The 21,786-nt window shown below is 36.5% G+C and overlaps 2 protein-coding genes across 7 annotated transcripts in view; one reads left to right on the top strand and one right to left on the bottom strand.

Moving 5' to 3' along the window:
* SLC26A3 (solute carrier family 26 member 3) overlaps positions 1–3,895 on the top strand; it is a 37,439-nt gene extending 33,544 nt beyond the window's left edge. For both annotated transcript variants that reach the window (XM_053218628.1, XM_053218627.1), the window contains exon 21: positions 1,221–3,895. In XM_053218628.1, the coding sequence (XP_053074603.1) occupies positions 1,221–1,244 (24 nt within the window). In that variant the 3' untranslated portion in view covers positions 1,245–3,895. The remainder of the gene's footprint in view (positions 1–1,220) is intronic.
* A 2,702-nt stretch (positions 3,896–6,597) lies between these two features.
* Positions 6,598–21,786, bottom strand: part of CBLL1 (Cbl proto-oncogene like 1) — a 19,598-nt gene continuing 4,409 nt past the window's right edge. For 3 of the 5 annotated variants that reach the window (XM_027071668.2, XM_015078728.3, XM_053218629.1), the window contains exons 2-6: positions 19,512–19,679; positions 16,167–16,267; positions 15,429–15,512; positions 12,677–12,750; positions 6,598–10,150 (exon numbers count right to left, since the gene is read on the bottom strand). In XM_027071668.2, coding sequence (XP_026927469.1) covers positions 9,115–10,150; positions 12,677–12,750; positions 15,429–15,512; positions 16,167–16,267; positions 19,512–19,679 — 1,463 coding nt within the window. In that variant the 3' untranslated portion in view covers positions 6,598–9,114. The remainder of the gene's footprint in view (positions 10,151–12,676; positions 12,751–15,428; positions 15,513–16,166; positions 16,268–19,511; positions 19,680–21,786) is intronic. The other 2 variants (XM_027071669.2, XM_015078729.3) reach the window with 1 other exon arrangement.

The following is a 21,786-nucleotide window of genomic DNA, read 5'->3' as shown; positions in this document are numbered from 1 at the left end:
GCCATCCCAGGAGCTAGATAGGTCTCAGTGAGAGCCCAGAGCCCAGCATCCAAGAGCACCAGTCATGTTTCTAACCAGCCATGTTTCTCATGGCTGCATTCTAGAGAAATCCACATGTGGCACTTTGCCTGAGCCCCCTACAAGGAGAGCCTTACTAGAAATCCTCTCCCCAATGGCTGGATTCAGAATTGTTACCAAGTTTTACTTTTTATTTATTTATTTATCTTAATTTTTTTTTTTTTTTTTTTTTTTTTTTTTTTTTTTTTACCATTTATTCAGTTTTGAGAGACAGAGAGAGACAGAGTGTGAGCAGGGGAGGGACAGAGAGTGAGAGCCAGAGAGGGTGGGGCGGTAGGGGGGACAGAATCTGAAGCAGGCTCCAGGCTCCGAGCTGTCAGCACAGAGTCTGGCGAGGGGCTCAACCTCACAAACCATGGGATTATGACCTGAACCGAAGTTGGCTGCTTAACTGACTGAGCCACCCAGGCACCCCAACCTGCAACCTGATCAAAGCTTCAGAACTAACTGTCTAGCAGAATGTGGTCAGTACCATCCTGTACCTGTTTCCCATATTAAAACTAACAAACAAAAAATTTAACACCAATTCCCTACCTCATCACTTAGAGGAAGACAAATAAGGTCATCAGTGGTGATTCACAGAAAAGCTGAAAGCCAGTACACGTAGCCCCTTGGAGCTTGTGTGGCCTCTGAAACAGTTGTGAAGGAAATATATTGCTACAACCATTATATTGATGATTAAGTTAAATCAGGCCTTTGAAAGATACACATATCACAACATGGTATCCCATGGGTCTATATGAACCAAGTTGCAATGGAAGGTACATGATCATTAAAATTCAAGACGAGGGGCACCTGGGTAGCTCAGTCGGTTAAGTATCCTACTTCAGCTCAGGTCATGATCTCACGGTTCATGGGTTCAAGCCCCACATCGGGCTCTGTACTGACAGTTCGGAGCCTGGAGCCTGCTTCAGATTCTGTGTCTCCCTCTCCTTGCACCTCCCCTGATCACACTCTGTCTCTTTCAAAAATAAACAAAAACATTTTAAATTTTAAAAAATCAAGATGAAAAATTTGTCAATGACTCTGATAAATTCTAGGTCTTAATTTTAATGAAATGGACTATAAATACAAGATAGGATTATTGAAAGGGATAGAAATTAACAAATCTTTTAAAACAAGAACTTTCTATCTTCTTCCAGGTACCAGTTGAAACAAAATTCTAATCAACACATAACTCGGAAGGACCCTCATCTGACTGTCACATAAAGAACAACCTTATACCCAGAAAGTTATTGATAAGTTCATACATTGTATGAGGAATATTTTTACTCAGCAGAATTATGTTTCAGACTTTGGAACGAGATTGTTCTAGCATCATATATTTTTCACCTATCTAGTATAAAATTTTGTAAATACTCTCAATTTTTTATCTTGTAGATTTCTCAAAGGAAGACAATTTTTTGTTTATATGTATTTTTATAGCACTGACAGATTTCCCTCCAGGTCACTATACCTTCATGCATATGTTGTGCACTGTATTTACACCACTGCTTTGAATCTCGTAATTTATACAGTTCATATTGTATAAATTCATACTATATACAGTTCATACTGTATGCAGTTCATGCTGTATACAGTTTATACAGAACTGTATACAGTTCATACTGATATATCTCCATTTAAAAAAATTCCATTGTACAGTGGATATGTCTTGTTTTGTTAAATTTGGTAGCTTTCTGGAATATGCTTGTTGTGGGTCCCCTTGGTAGAGGTCTGGCTGGAAACCTGCCACATGAGAATCGTCTAAAACTTCTGCAGTGATCCTTAACTTTGCCCAGAGTTTGTGATTATCACTATAGCTTTTTAACGCATTCAACAACCTCCTATCCAGACTTTGACCAATCCTTCTAATGTCATATCTGTAACTATACTAAGCTTTGGAGGCAAGTCCTTTTCTTCCACCTGGTAGTATGCAAATTGTATAAGCTAATGAAGATATAAAATGAAAAGGCAAGAAGGTGAAAAACGAACAGAAAACATGATGGGTAAACAGTTCTTTCCAGTCTTAGAGAAAAGAAAAGATGGTAGGACCCAGTTTGACTTTTTCCTCCACTGCTGGTCATTATTTGTAACACACAGGGCAGAATAATCACTCTAGAGCTCAATTTGGCTAGAGAAGAAGATTCCGCATACGCGCTTCTCTGTTTTGCTGGCATTGTTCTCAGTACAAATTTGTATTTATTTTATGTAACAGATAATTTTGTAACTTTGTAAAAAATAACTTTGTCAATGGGGAAATCCCAATTGTTCTAGATCTCGCCTCTGAAGGTTTATTGTCAAAGCTCCTTCCCACTCTTTATTACTGTCTTTACTGAAAGGGCTTGTCTATTAGACTTAAACCAATTACAGTAAGGTAAAACAAAATTTATTTACATAGCTAGTCTTAAAAACTGGAACGTAAGCACTCTTTGAAGGCACGTTTCTTAAATTTCTGAGTCATGCATACCTTATAGAGCTTCCTGCGCCCTGCAGACTTTAGGGAAACACACACACATTTTAGACATGATTTATATATGATGCGTTTGTATAGGATACTCCATGAATGTCAGATTAAGAGCTCTTTTTCTGTAGAGGTCAGGGAATAGGAATTGGAAACATAAACCCATTTCATCCATCATTTGGGGGTGGGGCCAAAGCCCCACACGGGATCGTGGCTGATGTCTGCATCTTCCCAAGTAAAGGTACTCTTTACACCCTTCTCGCTAACCAAAGAGCCATGGAGCACTCCAAGCATGGTGCCCCCATTTCAGCCTATTCAACCTTAACATCTTAGAGGTTCCCTTATCCCCACCCTTAAATGTTTTTTCTCCCTAGGCCTCTAAGGTGGATATGCTCTGGGTATACGTGGCACTCGGCCTTTACTTGCCTGCCTAAAAGCAATTATTGGAAATTGGTACAAAAATCTGATCCCTGATTTAGGAAGAGGCCAAGAGATCATGTTGGAAGATAAAAATAAAAGCGACATAAATCAGAGCAAGACTGAAGGGGAGAAGATACCCAGTACTGCAACCAGGAGACAGAACAGCTTGGGAAGAGACAGATACATTACTGAAATTAAGAAAGCTTGAAGCTAATAACGTGCCAGTTTATCCTTAAAATTTTTTGCCAATAATTATTTAAGTATTTGATACACATTCTTATCTAAATGCAGTAGCTTACCACTTAGAGATGCAAATGAGAGGCTTTAAATGCAAGCTTGGCTTTACACTGCATAAAGGACAGACAACAGGAAACTTTAATTCATTTTCTGCCATCTTCACCTGGACGTCTACATGTCAAAACTGATCTACTGACCTTCTCCCCCTAATCTGCTTTCCCAGCATCTTTTCCACCCCGGCTAACGCCAACTCCATCCTTCTAGCTGCTCAGGTTGAAAAATCTGTCAGGATATTCTAGTGTCTCTACCCTTAAAATATATCTAGAATCAATTCCTTTAATTCTCCAAATAGACCGCATAAGGTAGGTACTAGGTTTAACCCCATTTTGGGGAAAAACAAAATAAATCAAGGTCCAAGGAGGGTAAGTTATTAGTCCGTTATGTAGTTGCAGGTGGGAGAGCCCGAATTCAGTCTAAACGGTCCAACTCCAGAGCCAAGCTCTTAATCACTAGGAAATATTACCTCACAAAACAAATGAACACCTGTCTAAACACCGATCTAGCCTAAGGCAGGACTAAACTCAGGAACAATATAGCTGTGTTCTACAGATTTGTTTCAAACTCGGTAATTCAGTACTGCACGTTGAAAATGTACCCAGAAGAGCTTTTAGGAAACAGGAATGTCCAGAATCAAATAAACTTAATATTTCGCTTGCATTATGGCTGTACATGTATGTGTACTTTTGTAATCCATTTTCCAATGTAATTCCCTTTTTTTCTGGCCACTATCCTTTGGAAAAGAATTTAAGAAGTTTTTTGAGGAAAATTTAGGAATGACTACCAAGAACAATTCCTAGAAGAGTTAAAATGTAAGCTTCTATAGGTCAGTGACCATATCTATTTTGTTCATCAGTGGATACCCGTATCTCACATATAGTAAGTGCTTAATTGATATACATAAATTTATTACATTATAATATATATTTATTATCTTACATATTTATCCTTCCACAAGTACCACCATCATCTCTTGTGTAAATTATTAAAGCCCTCTGACTGGTCTATCTTTACCTTCTTCATCTGTTCCAAACACACAGCCAGAATAATCGTCCTAAAAAGAGACAGATCATTCCACACCTTTGCTCAGAATCCCAGGATGGCTTCCCAGATCAGAGTAAGGTCAAAGTTTACGATGGCCCAGAAAGCCTGTGATCTCATTCCCTCTGTTATTACCTCTGACCTCCTCTTCCTGCTCATCTCACTCATTCCATTCCCATTTCCTTGCTGGTCCCCAAATGTGCCAGGTGCAGCCCCCATTTTAAGACTTTTACAGACTATGTCTGCTTAGAAAAGTCTGCCCCCGGTTACCTACATGGCTAACTCTCACCCACTTCAAATCGTGGGTCAAATGTCATCTCTTCAGTGGATTCTACCCAGACCTCACTAATTAAAACTGCGAACCTCCTTCCACCCCATTATCCTTATTTTTCCTTCATGCCATAGGATTTTATCGTACTCCTAACATGTTAGGTAACTTAATGAAATTTGTTGATCGTCTATCTCTAAAGACTTGTGAACCCCAGGTGCTTAGAATGCTGGCACATACCTGAACGAATGAGTGCATGAGTGAATGATTTATATCCCACATGGTATGTGCTCATATGTTTATGAGGTATCGGTCATGAAGTACTCCCATTTCCCATGAATTAGGATGCTAAACCAGAGCATGGAGCCTACTTAGTTATCAGCTCTGTAACTGATTACTGATAACATACACCAAAATTATAACTACTTATTTCTGGAAGGGAAATATTCAATGCAAGGGGATCTATAGCTTTATTCATAGCATTAACGTATTACGCTTCCCCCAAGAGATTTATTACTTACGTAACTGAAGTGCCAATTTTAAAACAAAAGATTTTAAGTTTTCAAAGTTAACACTTGGGAAGAAAAGTAAAAGGGAGCAGAATCTTTCACTCTGAAGGCAAAAGGAGAACAATTTTAAAGGAAGATTAATAGAAATGGGCTTAATGCAACATGAAGTTGGTGCTTACAACTACTTGGAATAGAAACGGAGTATGCGGAGTACCAGAATCGATTAACATTTCAAAATACCAAAAATTTTAAGACATGGTCCTGCCCAAGTGTGAGACCTAAACCCATGACCTAGCATTGTTCATTTCAGTTGTGGGATTCTGTACTGCCTAAAAAGTCTTAATTCTTAAAGATAGGGAGATGGGAAAATCAAGCTTTTAACACTAAAATCTGGCCCTCGGAATTGTCTTAGCACTTTTTCCCTCAATGGTAGAAAACTGAAGGGGCATGAATCAAAACAAAAAATGTTTGAAAATCCAAATGTTTTTATTAGTTATCACTATCAAGTATTTTCACTGGCTTATCTCTCTGTCCCCTTGAAGTGAAGTATATCCAATATTGCTTTATTAGACTGTGCATATATTATAATAAGTAAATGCTACTTAAGTTTCTAGGCCAAAATTTAACAGATTAGTTACAAACCAGTGAAGAAACACAAATCTACTTTGGTCAAAATAGAGTATGATTATGTAAAACTTCCTCAATTGACATCAATATTTGGTGGCTAATCTAATCATTAGAAAAATATATTTTTTGTTCTTGGTACTTGTGATTTTTTTCCATGTACAGCTGACCCTTGAACAACAGGGGTTTGAATTGCACGGGTCCACTTACTTATACACGGAGTGTTTTTCTACACAGAACTGTATTTTCTCTTCGTTAGAACTTTTAGTAACACCTTTTCTAGCTTCATGGTAAGAATACAGCGTAGGATACATATAAATATATATAAGATGTACTAATCAACTAAGTTATCAGGCTATTTATTAAAGTTTTCAGTGAGTCAAAAGTTATACATGGATTTTCATCTGTGCAGGGGGGCCAGCACCCCGAATTCTCACGTTGTTCAGGGTCAACTGTACTTATAACATAGGACCTCTCCAAAATTTTCATGACATAGGAAGGACTATAGGACTTTTCAAAAAAAGAGGTATGATACCCTTCCAGTATGTTAGAACAGAAGTCAGCAGCTCTGTATAGCTCATAAAGTCACTTAATTGTGAGTTTAAAAATACGTTCAATTGTCTTTTCCATTTACATCAGTGGTATCTAGTTAGTATTTACACAATGATTTTGAGCAAATGATTTTCACAGGGCAAAACAGATATAGTTTCTTATGGTTTTTGCAACTGATATTTCCCAAATACTAGGTTATATTGTGAACGGGCACGCCACTGAAGAAACACTAACATTCGACTTGCTGGTTTCAATCTCAACAAAAGTGAAGCTAATTTTACTGTAAAAGTTGTACCGACACAGACACACAGAAAATTTTGCATTCTCCCAAATGTGTCATCAGTAGGTAAAAATCCACCTAGGCAAAATAGTATTTATGCTTCCATTTTATTGTTTTTAAGAATTAAACTGCCACCTCAGTAGTCTTAAGAGCAATATAATGAAACATACATACATTTAATTTAGACTTATGTCCATCATAGCTTCAAAGGCTTCCCTGAAATAAGGCTGGGATTCACATCTTTTTCCTTGAGGAAATAAACACTAACAGTAATTTTGTTATCCTTCTACCCACCAACCCTCATTCAAACAATAACTGGATGAATTCAAGTCTAACGCCATTTAAAAATTTTGTCTGCTACAACACATTCATCTGATCTGCCTCCCTGCATAACACGTATTTTTTAAACCTAACTGAAAATAAATTTTTTTAAAAAGTCTACAAGAATTCTCTTAAACATGTGGAAGTTTATCATGATACTAATTATTTTGTCCAATACATAGGCTAAGTGGTTTCATACCACATTCGACTCTAGTGAATTTCAATAAAAACAGGAGCGCTCCTCATAAACAGTTGAGAAGCCCTAAAAGGAATTTGGCTATTTTCTTATCACAAGAAACAAAGAATGGTATTGGATTTTTAACAGTAATATTTTAACAGCTCCTAAATAGGGGCATGAAAAGGAATCAAGTTTGCACCAGTCCAAGTACCTACAGTAATGATAGAAGCACTCACCACCACCAGTTCATACTATTTCTTATTTCACTCCCATGCTCCTAATAACAAGAATTTCTCACTAGATATATTGCATTAACACTGGACTCTCAAATTGCTAGATGTGAAAAATCACTCAACTTAAAAAAAAAAAAAAAAAAAAAGCGTCTTAGTTATTTCCGGCCGGTCAAGGTTGAAATAATCATTTCGCCTATCTCTAACTTCAGCTCTAAGTTCAGAGACAACTCTGCATCTCATTATCCAAGACGAGAAACTGTTTTGCCTGTGTCTGACAGAATCCAATGGTAAATTAGCCATCAGCTCACCCTTTGTCAAAAAGAAATGTTCTAAATGTACGCACTACAAACTATTTAATAAATGACATCTGCATACTACGTTTTTCATTTTTATATTATGCACCATTTTAGGGGGGAGGAAATACTTCACAGGGGTTTACTCAAAGGATATAGGACCATACCCTAAGAATGTTGATTTATACACATGAGTTCCATATAAAATGTAAGTGGTCATCTTAGCTGGACTGTAGCAAGCCCCTATAATGCAAATGCTGACTCTAAAGGCACGTTATAAAGCTCTGAAAATCACAATTTAGTCGTTACTTTTCTCCAATACAAACAAAATCATCTGGTAGTCTTCACTGGTGACTCCATTTTAAAATGTTCCCAGTTTCATACTGCTTAACCCATAAAAGGAACAGGAAATTATAGTCTTAAAATTTCAAGTTAGAGAAAAAAAACCTTATCACACGGTAATGAAACCTGAGCAATGCAAGTCTGTGATTACAAGAATGTCCCTCATTAATACAATATTCCTCTACGGCGTTCAAATTGTACTTTAAAAACCCAATAAACAAGAACCCACCTAGAGCACAGGATCCAACTCCACCACGAAATGAGGAATTACATAAAGTCTATTCAGCCCTAAATACTTAGTTTGAGACAATGAGCAGAGTAGAACACTTTATCTAGCGAACACAATTTAAACAGTTCTATAAAATAATGTTACGGAAGATTAGTAAATGTGGTGCATCATGTGATTCCAACCATTCAGGAAAAAACGTTAATGAGTAACAGTATCCCCCAATAGCTTGGAGCCTGTAGAGTCAATTACTTTGGCCAGATCTTCCCAAAGAATTCCTAATGCCTTTTAATGTTATGAACATCAAAATATCTTAGTACTGGAATTCCAATGTATTTTGGTGCTCCTGAGGCTGCCTAAAAATGAAAAGGCATCCAAGTGAAGTGCATTATATACTTAATATACCTCAAACTTTCAGTGCCTAAAATGTGAAATAATTCTCTACCACTTAACAGTCTGCCTTACAGTAAATTCTAGTAGATTTTTACTTTTAGGATTTTATTGTAACTTTGGGAAATTAGTGGTAAAACATATGGTTTTTAAAAAACAGTATGTGGCTGCACTTAAATTCACATAAAAATAGCATTTTTACAACCATTTTGAAATTTAATCCTTTTACACAGGTTAACAAAATGTATCACAAGAAAAACTGAACACTGGATTGAACAAAAGCACTATTTTTGAAAGTGGAACAATGAAAAAGTCTTCCCAAATTCTTTACAAATGGTCACCTCTGGGTCAATTTACCACACTAGGGGAACAAAGTTGTTAAAATATAGCTGTGCTCAACTGAGCCACTTATCTGCACTACAGTATAGTACATGAAATCGATCCTAAGGTCAAGATTTAAAACCATTTTTAAGAGACAAGACCCTACGTGTTTTACGGTCACCTCAGGAAGAGGTGCTTCTCCTTCCCAGAACAGTCAAAGCTTAATTAAAAGATTGACTATACATAAGTTTTTGTTGTTTTTTTTCCTCCTCATCATATCTTCAGTTCAAAGCACTATTAATCATTGGTAATACGGTCTATATCTTGTCTGATCTGGATGATGTGGTCCAGGAAGTGGGGTTTGAGAAGGCGGACCCTGCATTCGTGGAGGAGGAGGTGGCCCTCTTGGTGCAGGCCATATACCAGGACTCATTCCTCCTGGTTGTGTAAATGGAGGGCTCAGAGTTCCTTGATCTTCAGTGAACTGGGGTAGAGAGTTAGGATTATAATGGTGAGGAGGGGGTGCAGTTACAGGTGGGCCGCCGTGCTGAGGCGGGGGAGGTCCTGGAGGAGGATGATTCATATAAGGTGGCATCTGGGCAATAATATGTCCGGGGGGAGGGGTTATTGGTGGTGGAGCAGAGGTCATTGGTGGAGGTGGAGCTTGGCTATAAACCAAGTGAGGAGTCCCTGTGGCCTGGGGAGGATGTGGCATTGGATGGCTTATTGGTGGTGGAGGAGGTGGGGGGGGTGCGTAATGTTGCTGTGGAGGCATAATATGATGAGGGTGCGAGACCACTGGTTGGCCCTGATATTCAGGATGGTGGTGAGCAGGTGCTGGGGCAGGAGGTGGTGGTTCTCTAGCACCTGAATTGGAGTCATCCTGAATAGGGACAGTTATTAAATTGCTGTGTTTTCTTGTTGAAATACGAAAGGTTTCCTGACTGACCGAACGAGGAGGAGGTGGAGCCATGGCCAATTCTGCTGGCGGAGCACGGATATCCTCGTGTGGCTGGTTATAGTGCTCGTGTGGCACGTGCTGCAATGGAGGTGGCGGCATCATGATGTGTTGCTTTGGCGGAATATGGCTCATGTGGTGCTTGTCTGGCGGCATTATAAAACGATCAGGGATTTCAGCTGGTGGTGGGGCGATAGGAGGATGGACGTTTTCAAGTGAAGCACGGGGAACAGGTTTTCCAGCTCTCATGTGGCGGTGGTTGATATGCGCCTGTAAGTCTCTCTGAGACAGGTAGGTTCTCTTGCACCCTTGAACAATGCTACACATGAAGAGAGAACCTCGCGTACACTGCTCGATCCGCTGAACGGGATCACTACAGCTGAATGAGAAGGGGAAAAAACGGATTTACTAAAAGCAGACCAGAAAAATACTGCACAAACTCTCACAGATATGCCTGTTCTTGAAATCTGTTGTGGGAACTGCAAAAGTTCACAATTACAAGTTGCAGGGACCGTAAGTGAACCTTTAATCACTGCCACTCTGTGGTCTGTTGGCTTCACATTAAGCATCCACCCTTCTACCGACCTTGGAACTCTCCATACAAGTAAAAATTAAAAGTTGTTTATCAAACAAGAGTATGTTTTAAGAAAAGACCTATTGTTCCTAAGACACAGAATTATCTGATTGTCTCAAACAAACTCTATGCTTTGCATCCATTTGCAAAAACAGCCAGAAACGATGAACCAAAGGTTTGTCATAGTCATGGAATTCAAACTTGTACAGTATTTACGGAGCAACAAGGATTTGCTGAGTGAACAATACGAAGTAAAAGACGCTGCAAGGACTGCAAAAATGTGTAAGATCATCCTCATCGACAGGGTTCTTGACATTAAGCAACGTAAACTATTTAAATTCAAACCCTATCAGGAGTCCCTTAGGGAAGAATTATCAGACAATTTTACTACAAAAAAGTATGACCCCCTCCTTTCTAAACTGTAAGCACTAAATTTAACTCAGCATTTTAATGACTCAGGGTCAAAATTATAACTCTTTCTCACTATATTTAATCCACACTTGCCTTTAGAGTCTTTTGAAATAGTGGAAAGAGGACTGAACCAGGAATCAGAAGAACGGGGACCAAGTGCTGGCTCTGTAATCTTGAAGAAGTCATTTAATCTGTTTATTTCTTCATCTGCAATATGGGTTAAAATATGTACTCTAACAATGTTTTTTTATTTTTGTTTTTTATCTACTTTGCCCTACTTAAAAGAATATCCTTGGGATAACTGAAAACAATGAAAGTGGCAGAACCGAATCACTAGTTAAGCATGGAATCACTACATATGCATGGATATAGGCTATTGTCACGGAATATGTGTATCAGGTCATCTGAGACTATGTTAAATGGCTCTATATTCCTGAGTTTGAGCTGTGTCTCTATTTTCACGCTTGCTGTAAGGCTGGCACTCCTTGAGACTAGCAGGCTTCCCTTTAGTGGCCATTTGGCACAGTTCTCATTTGTTTGCTTCTAATATGCTGTAAACTCAGAAAGGTCTCCACGGTAACAGGAATGTAAGACACTTTCTTTTGGGTGGTGTTTAAAAGCAACAGTATATAATATTTATATCAACTTGGGTTGCCATTTCTTCACTTCCTGATCTGAGTCGGTTGAGCCAGATAGGCTTATGTTCTCAAATAGCTAAGTGCCGACCAGTGAGGTGCTTACTGGAGTTACTTTCAATATCTTGAAAACTAAATTCCCTCTTCCATATTACCATTAGAACGCTTATTGAATCATCCTCTCTCTCTCTCTCTCAGTGACGCCAATCTTCCTACACCATAAAAAGAAATCATCCCTTGTAAGTGTCCATAATTGTGTTATCAACCCATACTACAAATCTTGGGATAGCTTCTGACACGGGTCATAAGGAATCTCAGAAGTCTACAACTGTTCCAAGGAAGTTGGTCTCAAAGCTTTCTCAAGTCTTCTATCAGGGGTTCTAAACTGGTATAAAAAGTTATCCTGGATCTTTCAAGACCATACCGAACTGGATCAGTATCAACCAATACCTCTAGATCTTTATAACTTGTCTGAGCCAATACCATGATGGTGTCCTAAGACATACTCAAGACATAAATAATAAGATTTGCAGGTAGTACATAAGAGCTTATACTTACCTAGTACTTATTATATGCTAGGTACTATAAATATAGATGTATGGACCTACTAGTTTAGTTCTAACAACACACAGACGTAGATGCTATTTATTAACTCCATTTTACAGATGAAGAAACAATCTGTCACACAGCTAATAAGCGGCAGACTAAGCGGCAGACTAGGGATCTGAAGCCAGGAATTGTAATTCCAATCGCTGCTTGATACTACCTCTCTAGTGTCCCATCAGAGAAACAAAACAAAACAACTGTTTTGGTTTATAACACTAATTTTGTGATGACACATGTATTTGTTTGGGCTAATGTGAACACTCAGATAATAGCTACCTAGCCCTATCCTAAGGAGAAGGCTAAGGCCAACTCTAGGCTCACAAAGAAAGGTTAGCCATGTCTACATATTTGATATCCTGCTGCTGACTTACATCATACTCTGATCTTTACCAATTCATTACATCACAAACTTTTATTATTTAAAAATCTACTAATGGGGCGCCTCGGTGGCTCAGTCGGTTGAGCGTCCGACTTCAGCTCAGGTCATGATCTCGCAGTTTGTGGGTTTGAGCCCCGCTTCAGGCTCTGTGCTGACAGCTCGGAACCTGGAGCCTGCTTCGGATTCTGTGTCTCCTTCTCTCTCTGCCCCTCTCCCGCTCGTGCTCGTGCTCTGTCTCTCAAAAATAAATAAAAATGTTAAAAAAAAATAAAATGAAAATAAATCTACTAATAACCTTACCCTGGACACATCTTATCTCCTTTTTTTTCATGTAAAATTGCACAGTCATAGCAAAACACATGCTTGCACGGAATCTGTGAACAGAGACATATTACAGTTAAGCATACTAGAACAACTTAAACTATTTCCATAAAAAATAACTGTAAGCACAGTAACCTGGACATAAAAGGCACCTGAGAATTGCTCACTATGATAAACATTTATTAAGTACTAATTACAGAAAAGCAACAATTAACCTTTTTTCAGTAACAGAGCCCTTTGAGATATAATGAAATATGTCGCCTTTCCCCCAATAAATATATACATATGCATCTGCTTACATTTCTCGAAGTATAAATGCTATGAATTTCATCTGTGGTTCCTATAGAGGTAAAGCTCCTGAAGAAGCCCACACTATCCAAAGCAATCTACAGATTCATTGCAGTTTTCACAGAACTAGAACACAAAATCCTAACGTTTATATGGAACCACAAAAGACCCCAAATAGTCAAAGCAATCTTAAGAAAGAACAAAGCTAGAGGTACCACAATCCCAGCTTTCAAACTATACTATAAAGCTATAGTGATCAAAACAGTATGGTACTGGCACAAAAACAGACACAGATTAATGAAACCGAATTGAGAGCCCAGAAATAAACCCATGCATATACAGTCAATTAATCTACGACAAAGGAGGTAAGAATAAACAATACGGAAAAGGCAGTCTCTTCAGTAAATGGTGTTGAGAAAACTGAAGAGCTACATGCAAAAGAATGAAACTGGACCACTTTCTCACACCATACACAAAATAAACTCAAAATGGATTAAGGACCTACATGTATGACTTGAAACCATAAAATTCCTAAAAGAAAACATATGCAGCAATCTCTTAGCAAACTTAATAACATTTTTCCAGATGTCTCCTCAGGCAAGGAAAACAAAAGCAATGGAAACCATTAACAAAATGAAAAGACAACCTACTGAATGGGAAAAGATATTTGCAAATGATATATTCAATTAGGGCTTAATACCTAAGATATATAAAGAACTCATACAATTCAACACCAAACCCCCCATGCCCAAATAATCAGATTAAAAAATGGGCAGAGGACCTGAATAAACATTTTTCCGAAGAAGACATACAGATGGCCAACAGGTACATGAAAAGACGCTCAGTATCACTAATCAGAGAAAAGCAAATCAAAACCACAATGAAGTATCACCTCACATCCGTCTGAATGGTTAGTATCAAAGACAAGAGAAACATGTTGGCCAAGATGTGGGGGGAAAAAAAGAACCCTCACGCACTATTGGTTGGAATGTAAATTGCTGCAGCCACTATGGAAAACAGTATGAAAGTTCCTCAAAAAAACTAAAAATTGAAGTACCATACAATTCAGTAATTCCACTTCTGGGAATTTACCTGAGGAAAACAAAAACACTAATTCAAAAAAAGTATATGCACCATTATTGCAGCATATTATAATAGCCAAGAAAAAAAAGATGCGGTACATATACATGATGGAATATTACTTAGCCATAAAAAAGAATGAAATCTTGCCATTTATGACATGGATGAACATAGAGGGTGTTATGCTAAGTAAAGTCAGTCAGGCAGAGAAAGACAAATACCATATGATTTCACTTATATGTGGAACCCAAGAAACAAAACAAACACAACAACAACAACAAAAAGAGAAACAGTCATAAATACAGAGAACATACTAGGGCGGGAGGCAAAAGTGAAGGTGATTAAGAGGTACAAGCTTCCAGTTATAAAACAGGGAAGTCACAGGAATGAAAAGTACAGCATAGAAAATACAGTCGATTACATTGTAGTAACTTTGTATGCTGAAAGACGGTAACCACACTTATCACGGTGAGCACAGTGTAATGTACATAATTGTCGTATCACTATGTTGTACACCCAAAACTAATTTAATATTATAGGTCAATCATACTTCAATAAAAATTTATAAAGTAAAAAGTAAAAAAAATAATTAAAAGAAAACTCCCAAAGAAGAATACCATAACCATGTTCTATCTTTTCCTGTTCCTCCTGAAACTGTGTCAAAGCAGTGAAATAACAAACACCTCCTACATTTAATGTAAGTAGCATTCTTCCCTGGCAGTTAATGAACTTATAAAAATCTAAAAATAAATCAGAAGAACACAGTAAAATGATGTTAGACCATTTTAAAACTCATAGTCCATTACTCTTATTTAGCTACGCTACACAGCAAAGCAAGAGGGCCCGATCCATGCCCTCTACCAGGCAGACGTTACTGAATTCAATTTTTTTCAAATACAAATACAAAACTATCTTTTAAAGGAGTATATGTCAAAATTACTATAAAATTACAACTACAGTTATAATTGTTTTTAATGATTAGAATTCAATTCTATTTGTATTATTAGTATTATTAGTTTTACATTAAAAATTATAGCCTTCGGAAACAAGTAACTGACTTTGCTGTTTAACAAGAAAACAATTTTTCCTTAATAAACCAGAATAAATATCCACTAACATGTATCAAACAGTCCAAAGAAATTCGTTTTCAGAAGTTAGTTAATTTTCAAGCAATTCAAGAATTTGTCAAGATAATTATATTAAATGCATGGTATCCCCAAATTTCCCTTGGCTATTCCATACTTAATTAAAATGTCACAAACTTAGTCATTAAACAGTGATAAACCCACCTACTTAAATTTCAGAATCTCATCTCTACACAAAAGTTTACATTTACTAAAACATTTAATTTAGTTATACTTACCATTCGCCCATAGATTTTAATAGGCAATCCACACTTGTCACAGAAATGAACTGGCGTATCATCCTTTTCACCTAAGATGTTTATCTGTTGAATGATATAATTAAAATTTTCTTTTTAAGCACCTCTAAAAATTGTACTTATAATTTTTGCAATGAATTGGTTAGTATTTTATAAAAGTTGTTAATACAATTAGAAATAAAGGTTTCTTGGCATAATTCCCACATATTCCACATGATTAGCTGTGCCCCCATTAGTTTCTTTTTTCTAATGTTTACGGTTATTGATTTTACTTGACTTTACTGAAAATTATTTCAAATTATTTTTGAAAATAGTGGAAATAGGGCATTAATAAACAGATGATTTGAGTGTGCTTAAAAAAAGCATAATAGCTGTAATAAAAGTTCATACCATTCTTTAAGTATTCTGATTATTCTAATAAAATATTTAAAGTATTTTGCTGTTCTGGGGCACCTGGGTGGCTCGGTCAGTTGAGCACCTGACTTTGGCTCAGGTCGTGATCTCGCGGTCAGTGAGATTGAGGCCCGCGTCGGGCTTTGTACTGACAGCTCGGAGCCTGGAGCCTCCTTCAGATTCTGTGTCTCTTTCTCTCTCTGCCCCCACCCCTCCACTCTCTGTCTCTGTCTCTCTCTCAAAAATAAACATTAAAGAAAATATTTTTTTATATAATAAAATAAAGTATTTTGCTGTTCTAATAATTTTTTTTATTTTTAGTTTTACCTGGAAGTCCCAAAAAAGGTGTCCAGGAAATCTTCGCTGATTTCCAAACAGTTCGCCCCCTTTACAGTCATACCGTTCTTCTTCATTATAATCAAATCCTTCTGAGAAAAGAAAGTGTTCTGAGAAAAGAAACTTTTCAAATCCTAAATTTCATTTTGGAAGTACATGTACATGGCATCACAGACCTGTTCACCCAAAAGTCCATCTGATGCCTTTCAAAGCTCTTCTAAGGACAAGATAATCAAGACTAGTTTAAGTCATTATAACATCAGCTAGAAATGATCTTGGCAACCATCTACTCCAACCCTCTTATTTTATAGTTGGGAATACTGCAGTATGGAGACCTATAGTAACTCAATACATAGATTGTGGGAGAGCCAGGAACAGACTTCAGAACACTTCAGTCCCACTGAAGTGCTCTTATTAATTCACCAAACTCTCTCTAGTATAAACCTTTACTAATTACCATCGTCACACTTGCCGCACAAACTTTTAAGATACTGATCACTTACTGTAATCTACCTACAAAAGTGGTATCATGCTGCAAGAGGCTGATTTTATTGCCAAAAGCATATGATGAAAATATAAAGAATTCTGCAGGTTTTTCTTCTTACAACTAAGCAAATTAGGTATCCTCCCCTTCAGTCTTAAAACTGAAACTGATTTTAGAAATAAGGACATATTCATACTTCATCTTTTCAATTAAAACCTCTCTCTGGTTGATCACCCAAACAGCAGAAGCCATATCATATCTAGTCACAAGTATCCTCCTCTCCACTATATGTTTATGAAGATCATATGGGCTCAATTTCTCTAACCTTGATGGTAAGCATCTCATCTCATACAAAAGAAGAGAAAACCAATGGACAGTCCAATGGTAATTCTTGGTAGAATCCAATTACCTAAAGTAAAGGTGAGAAGGCAAATCTATCCCTCCAAAATGCCAGGCTTCTCATGACTCTTTAGGCCCTAGAACTGGTAAACAGCGTAGACCAAGCGCACAAGTTTTAACTTTACCCACGTGGCTAAATTACAGTACCTGTGTATGGATGTACATATGGACATACACACAAATACAGGGAAGCAAGACTTTCCCAGTGCACTAATCGTCTCCAATACAAAGTATACAGTTCAAGGAGTATTCTTAAAAGTTACAAATGAGTGACCCTCGCCTCTTGTATGGCCCATTTATACCTTATAAAAAGCTTCTGTCATCTAAAATTCAAAATAAGGAAGATCAGTTCTTCTTATCTAAAGTGCTGAGTTATTGTGTTGAACAACAGCCAACAAAATGAGGAGCTCAGTAATCATTTTTCAAAGTTGTTCAACCTGCACTCCCACCATTAAAGTATACATGTATAATTGTATAATACCATATTAGTACCCACATCTCCCTATTTTGATCTGCCTAGAAAAAACACCAATCACTTATTTTTTACCCAAATTAGTTGAATCAAAAGTAATCAAAAGTTATCTCCAGCCTCAGTTTGTTCTCTTAAAAGAGAAATTGGTAATAGTAGTTCCCTCTAGAAAGGGGTGTAAGCTTGGGGGATGAGAAGGGAGGGAATGAGGGGTTATCTGAGAGGAAAAAGAAAGAAGGGGGATTTTAGCTTTTTTGCCTTGTTTGGATTATAATAACAAGAATGTACTTGCACATTACTGTGTACTTTTTAAAAATTATTAAAAGAAACAAAAAGATCAAAGAAAGAGCACCCTACATTATGAAGAGTGCAGCAATCGCCCTAAGTTACTACCACCACGATTTAGAACATGTGACTTCAAATGAACTTGGAGAGATACCCTACAATAAAAGGAACCATAAAATGAGGTATAATTAAAACATTTTGATTCCAAAAAGAAAAATAGATAGATTGCTGGAATAGAAGGGAAAATCTAGAAATTGACATAAATACTTTTAGGCCTTTAATGTAGGATAATAGTGGGATTCTTATTCAGCACAGAAAAGACAGATTATTCAATGGTTAAGACAAATAGCTAGCTGTTTTAGAGAAAAAATAAATAGAGCCAGACTCCACTTTTTTTTTTTTAAATAACCAAATACACGTCCATAAATGTCCCACAGCAGGGATCAGCTAACTTTTTCTGTAGAAAGCTAGATTAGTAAATATTTTAGGCTGTGTAGGCCATATGGTCTCTTGCAATTACTCAACTATGCCATTATAGTGTGAAAGCAGTCATAAACAGTACTTAAATGAATGGGCATGGCTGTGTTCCAAAAAATCTTTACAAAAACAGGGCTGGATTTGGTCCACAGGCCATAGTTTGCTGACCCTATACTAACGGGTAAAATGGGAAAATTATTTTCTGTTCATGAAATAGAAAAAAGGCCCTTCTAAGAATTTTATAAAACCCAGAAGTCATAACAGAAGACTGGATTGGATATCTGATGACACAAAATCTTCAAACTTCACCACAATAAAAATTGGATATATAAAGTGCAAAAGACAAATGGTGAATATACACAATATGTGACAAAGAGCCAATTTAATAATTTGTAAAGAACTCAGAAAAATCAAGAGAAAGACTACAATACAGAAAAAAATGGTTAAAAGATATGAACAGGTAGACCCTAGGCAAAAGAAATAACTGATACTATGTAAAGATATCCACATAACTCCATTCATAATTAAAGAAATGTGTATCAAAACAAAAATTTTTAAAGGTTAATAGTACCAATATTAGTGTGTGGGAATATAAATGGATGTTTTTTTTCAGAGCCATTTAACAATATCTGTTAAATTCTAAGATGTACAGATGGATACCATCAAGCTGTAAAATACCCAAATTCATGCAAAGTTTAAATTCGACACCAAGCGTACATGCTAAGCTATATGTACAAGGATATTTCCTGCAGCATTGTTTTTAACAGCAAAAAAAAATCAGAAAAATTCTCGATACATTACAGTATATCTATAAATGAAATACCTAAGCCTATTTTCTTAAATGACTACAACTGTACACACTGATAAGGCAAAATTTTAATTGCATCTTACATGAAAAAAGGGCAGTTATATATTAAAAAGTTACTATAAAAAAGTTGTAAAAGAAATTATTTTGGTACAGTATTGTCAAGGTAGGGAGACAAATTTCACTTTTAATATTTTGCTCTCTGAAATGTTATTTAGGTTTTTGTTTTTTTTTTTTAATGATAGGCAGTGTTACTTTCAATAACGAAAGAAAAACCAAAAATATTATACAGCAAGAGAAAAGTGCATGAAAAATGAAACAGTAAGATAAAAAGATCTTAAATAAATAAGACCACATGGAATATTTGGTGGAATCAGATACAACAGACTTTTGGATCTGTCAGTTTAAACAAATTACCTTCATCACCAGGTGGAGCCTTTGCAGGCATCCTGTTTATAGTCCTTGGAGTTCGAGGTGCAGTTTTGGCTTTGTTCCCTTGTTTGGAGATAAGCTTTATAGGAATTCGTCTTCGAACATCAAGACCACCCAATGATCCAGAACTATTAGTGCCTTGTAACTCATTGTCTACGTCAGAAAAAAAAAAAAAAAGTTGTAATTTCTTTCAGTTTTCCTTTTTGAAGATTATTCTGCTACAGGTATTAAAGTAACATATCCAACATTATCAAGGGCTGAATATCTGGGCTCTGATTTTAAATATTATATTACATATGTTTAAGCATTAATTTTCTCTATACTAGATAAACCCTTAAAGCAATGTTTTTTGAGATGGAACCCTTTAAAGAGTTGGCAAAAACTACAGAACCTCTCTCTAAAAGTAGACAATAAAAATTTCCATGATTCCAAAAGAGTTTACAAAAACATAAAACCTTTATAAGCCCAAGAACTTCTGTCTTGAACTATAAGAGATTTAAAAAAATAAATAAATAAATAAAAGGAAGGAGGAGGAAAAGAAAGAAAACCATCCACATCTCCAACAAGCACACAAAACACTTGTTAAGTTAGAAAAGTGAATCCACATCAGGACAATCAATAAAACAAACAAAAAACTAACAGTGACCATAGCAAAATTAAAAAAGTAATGCATTGAAAATGAAATTAGTTTTAAGGAAAGTGATTATTCCCTAAGTGTAAAATAGCTTTTCTAAAAAGTATTCAGGAATAGTAAAGATTATTACACTATTTAGTAGCAGAAGCACACAATGATGTATTTGGGCTACAACCTTTATAGATATATACATGTGAGTGTGTTATTCTAAGCTGCATCGTAATGGAACAATAGTTTAGAAGGATGCAAGGTTTCTGTAATTCAACTAGATCTAAACAAGGGACACTTTCTAAGGCCCTCCTTGTTATTAGCTATTAACTCATTTCCCATGAGTAACAGGAGGATTATTTCATAGAACTGACTCCATTTGAAGGTTAATAGTCTCCTTTTTTTTTCAAGTCTATGACAAAATATTATAATACAGAAAATATTCACTTTTACCCACCAAAGACACAAAGGGAAATGTCCCAAAATAGGAAATGCAAATAAAATAATTTTTAAAAATAGTAACATTTTAAATATGACATACTGAATGAACTGTCCCTGCAGGAGATAATGCAACCAAGATTGATAGGCCCACTGTCCACATTACATTCAGTAAAGCCAAATCTGAAAGCAGTAACCTAGTACTAATGACCTCCTCTCCAATGCTACCAGGTTTACAGACACATGTTAAATTCACATCAGTTTGCACTCTTCCTGAACATTTTTTTAATTCAAAATAATTTTAATTCAAAATAATAATTTAATTCTTAATGATTAATTTAAATATCTTTCAGTCTACTTTCTACTATTACTTTTACAATAGCTAATCCTCAAAGAAAAAATTCATGGAAAGGAAGTATATGGGTAGCTAAAATCTTGAGTTAGGATAAACCCAACTGGATCAACTTTCAGCACTTCACCAAATGTATTAAACCAAGCTGAGTAATGTATTTCATCTGCTTTCTTCTAGTTACTTATGTAAAAGTACCTACAAGCAATGTAATAGCCAAAGGATGGATATGACAGAATCTTTTTTTTGCTCAAAATGTATTCCTGATTTTTCAATAAATGAACAAAGCAAGCTGATGTAGACAGACAGTTGACAGTTCAATGCTTTCCTTCTGATATTAGGACTCAATGGTTTTACAACTAGGCGAATGACCAAAATACCAACACTTCATCACTGCAAATCCTTTCCCTCCACCTTGAGCAGTTGAGATCACAACAGTTGCTTGCTTAGCCTACCACGACTTTCAGGAGTCCTCTGCCCTTTAACACCTTGCCACCTACCTCTCAGATTGCAAGTCCATAAACAAAGTACAGCATTCAATAGTGATATCATTCTGGGTTTGTCTTTTTTTTTATTATTATTAAAAAATCAGAAAATACAGCACAATTTCTTTTTGAATATGTCAACTAAAACATAAAGCCCATAACCATAAAAGTCCATGGATACTGTTACACAAAAAAAGAGAACTGAAGACATAACTAGTCATTTATTTTTATTTTTTAAAGACTTTTTTGGGGGGCGCCTGGGTGGCGCAGTCGGTTAAGCGTCCAACTTCAGCCAGGTCACGATCTCGCGGTCCGGGAGTTCGAGCCCCGCGTCAGGCTCTGGGCTGATGGCTCAGAGCCTGGAGC

This window comes from Acinonyx jubatus, chromosome A2 (assembly GCF_027475565.1).
Source record: "Acinonyx jubatus isolate Ajub_Pintada_27869175 chromosome A2, VMU_Ajub_asm_v1.0, whole genome shotgun sequence".
NCBI classification, from domain to species: Eukaryota; Metazoa; Chordata; class Mammalia; order Carnivora; family Felidae; genus Acinonyx; species Acinonyx jubatus.
This window is presented reverse-complemented; position numbering and strand designations above follow the sequence as displayed.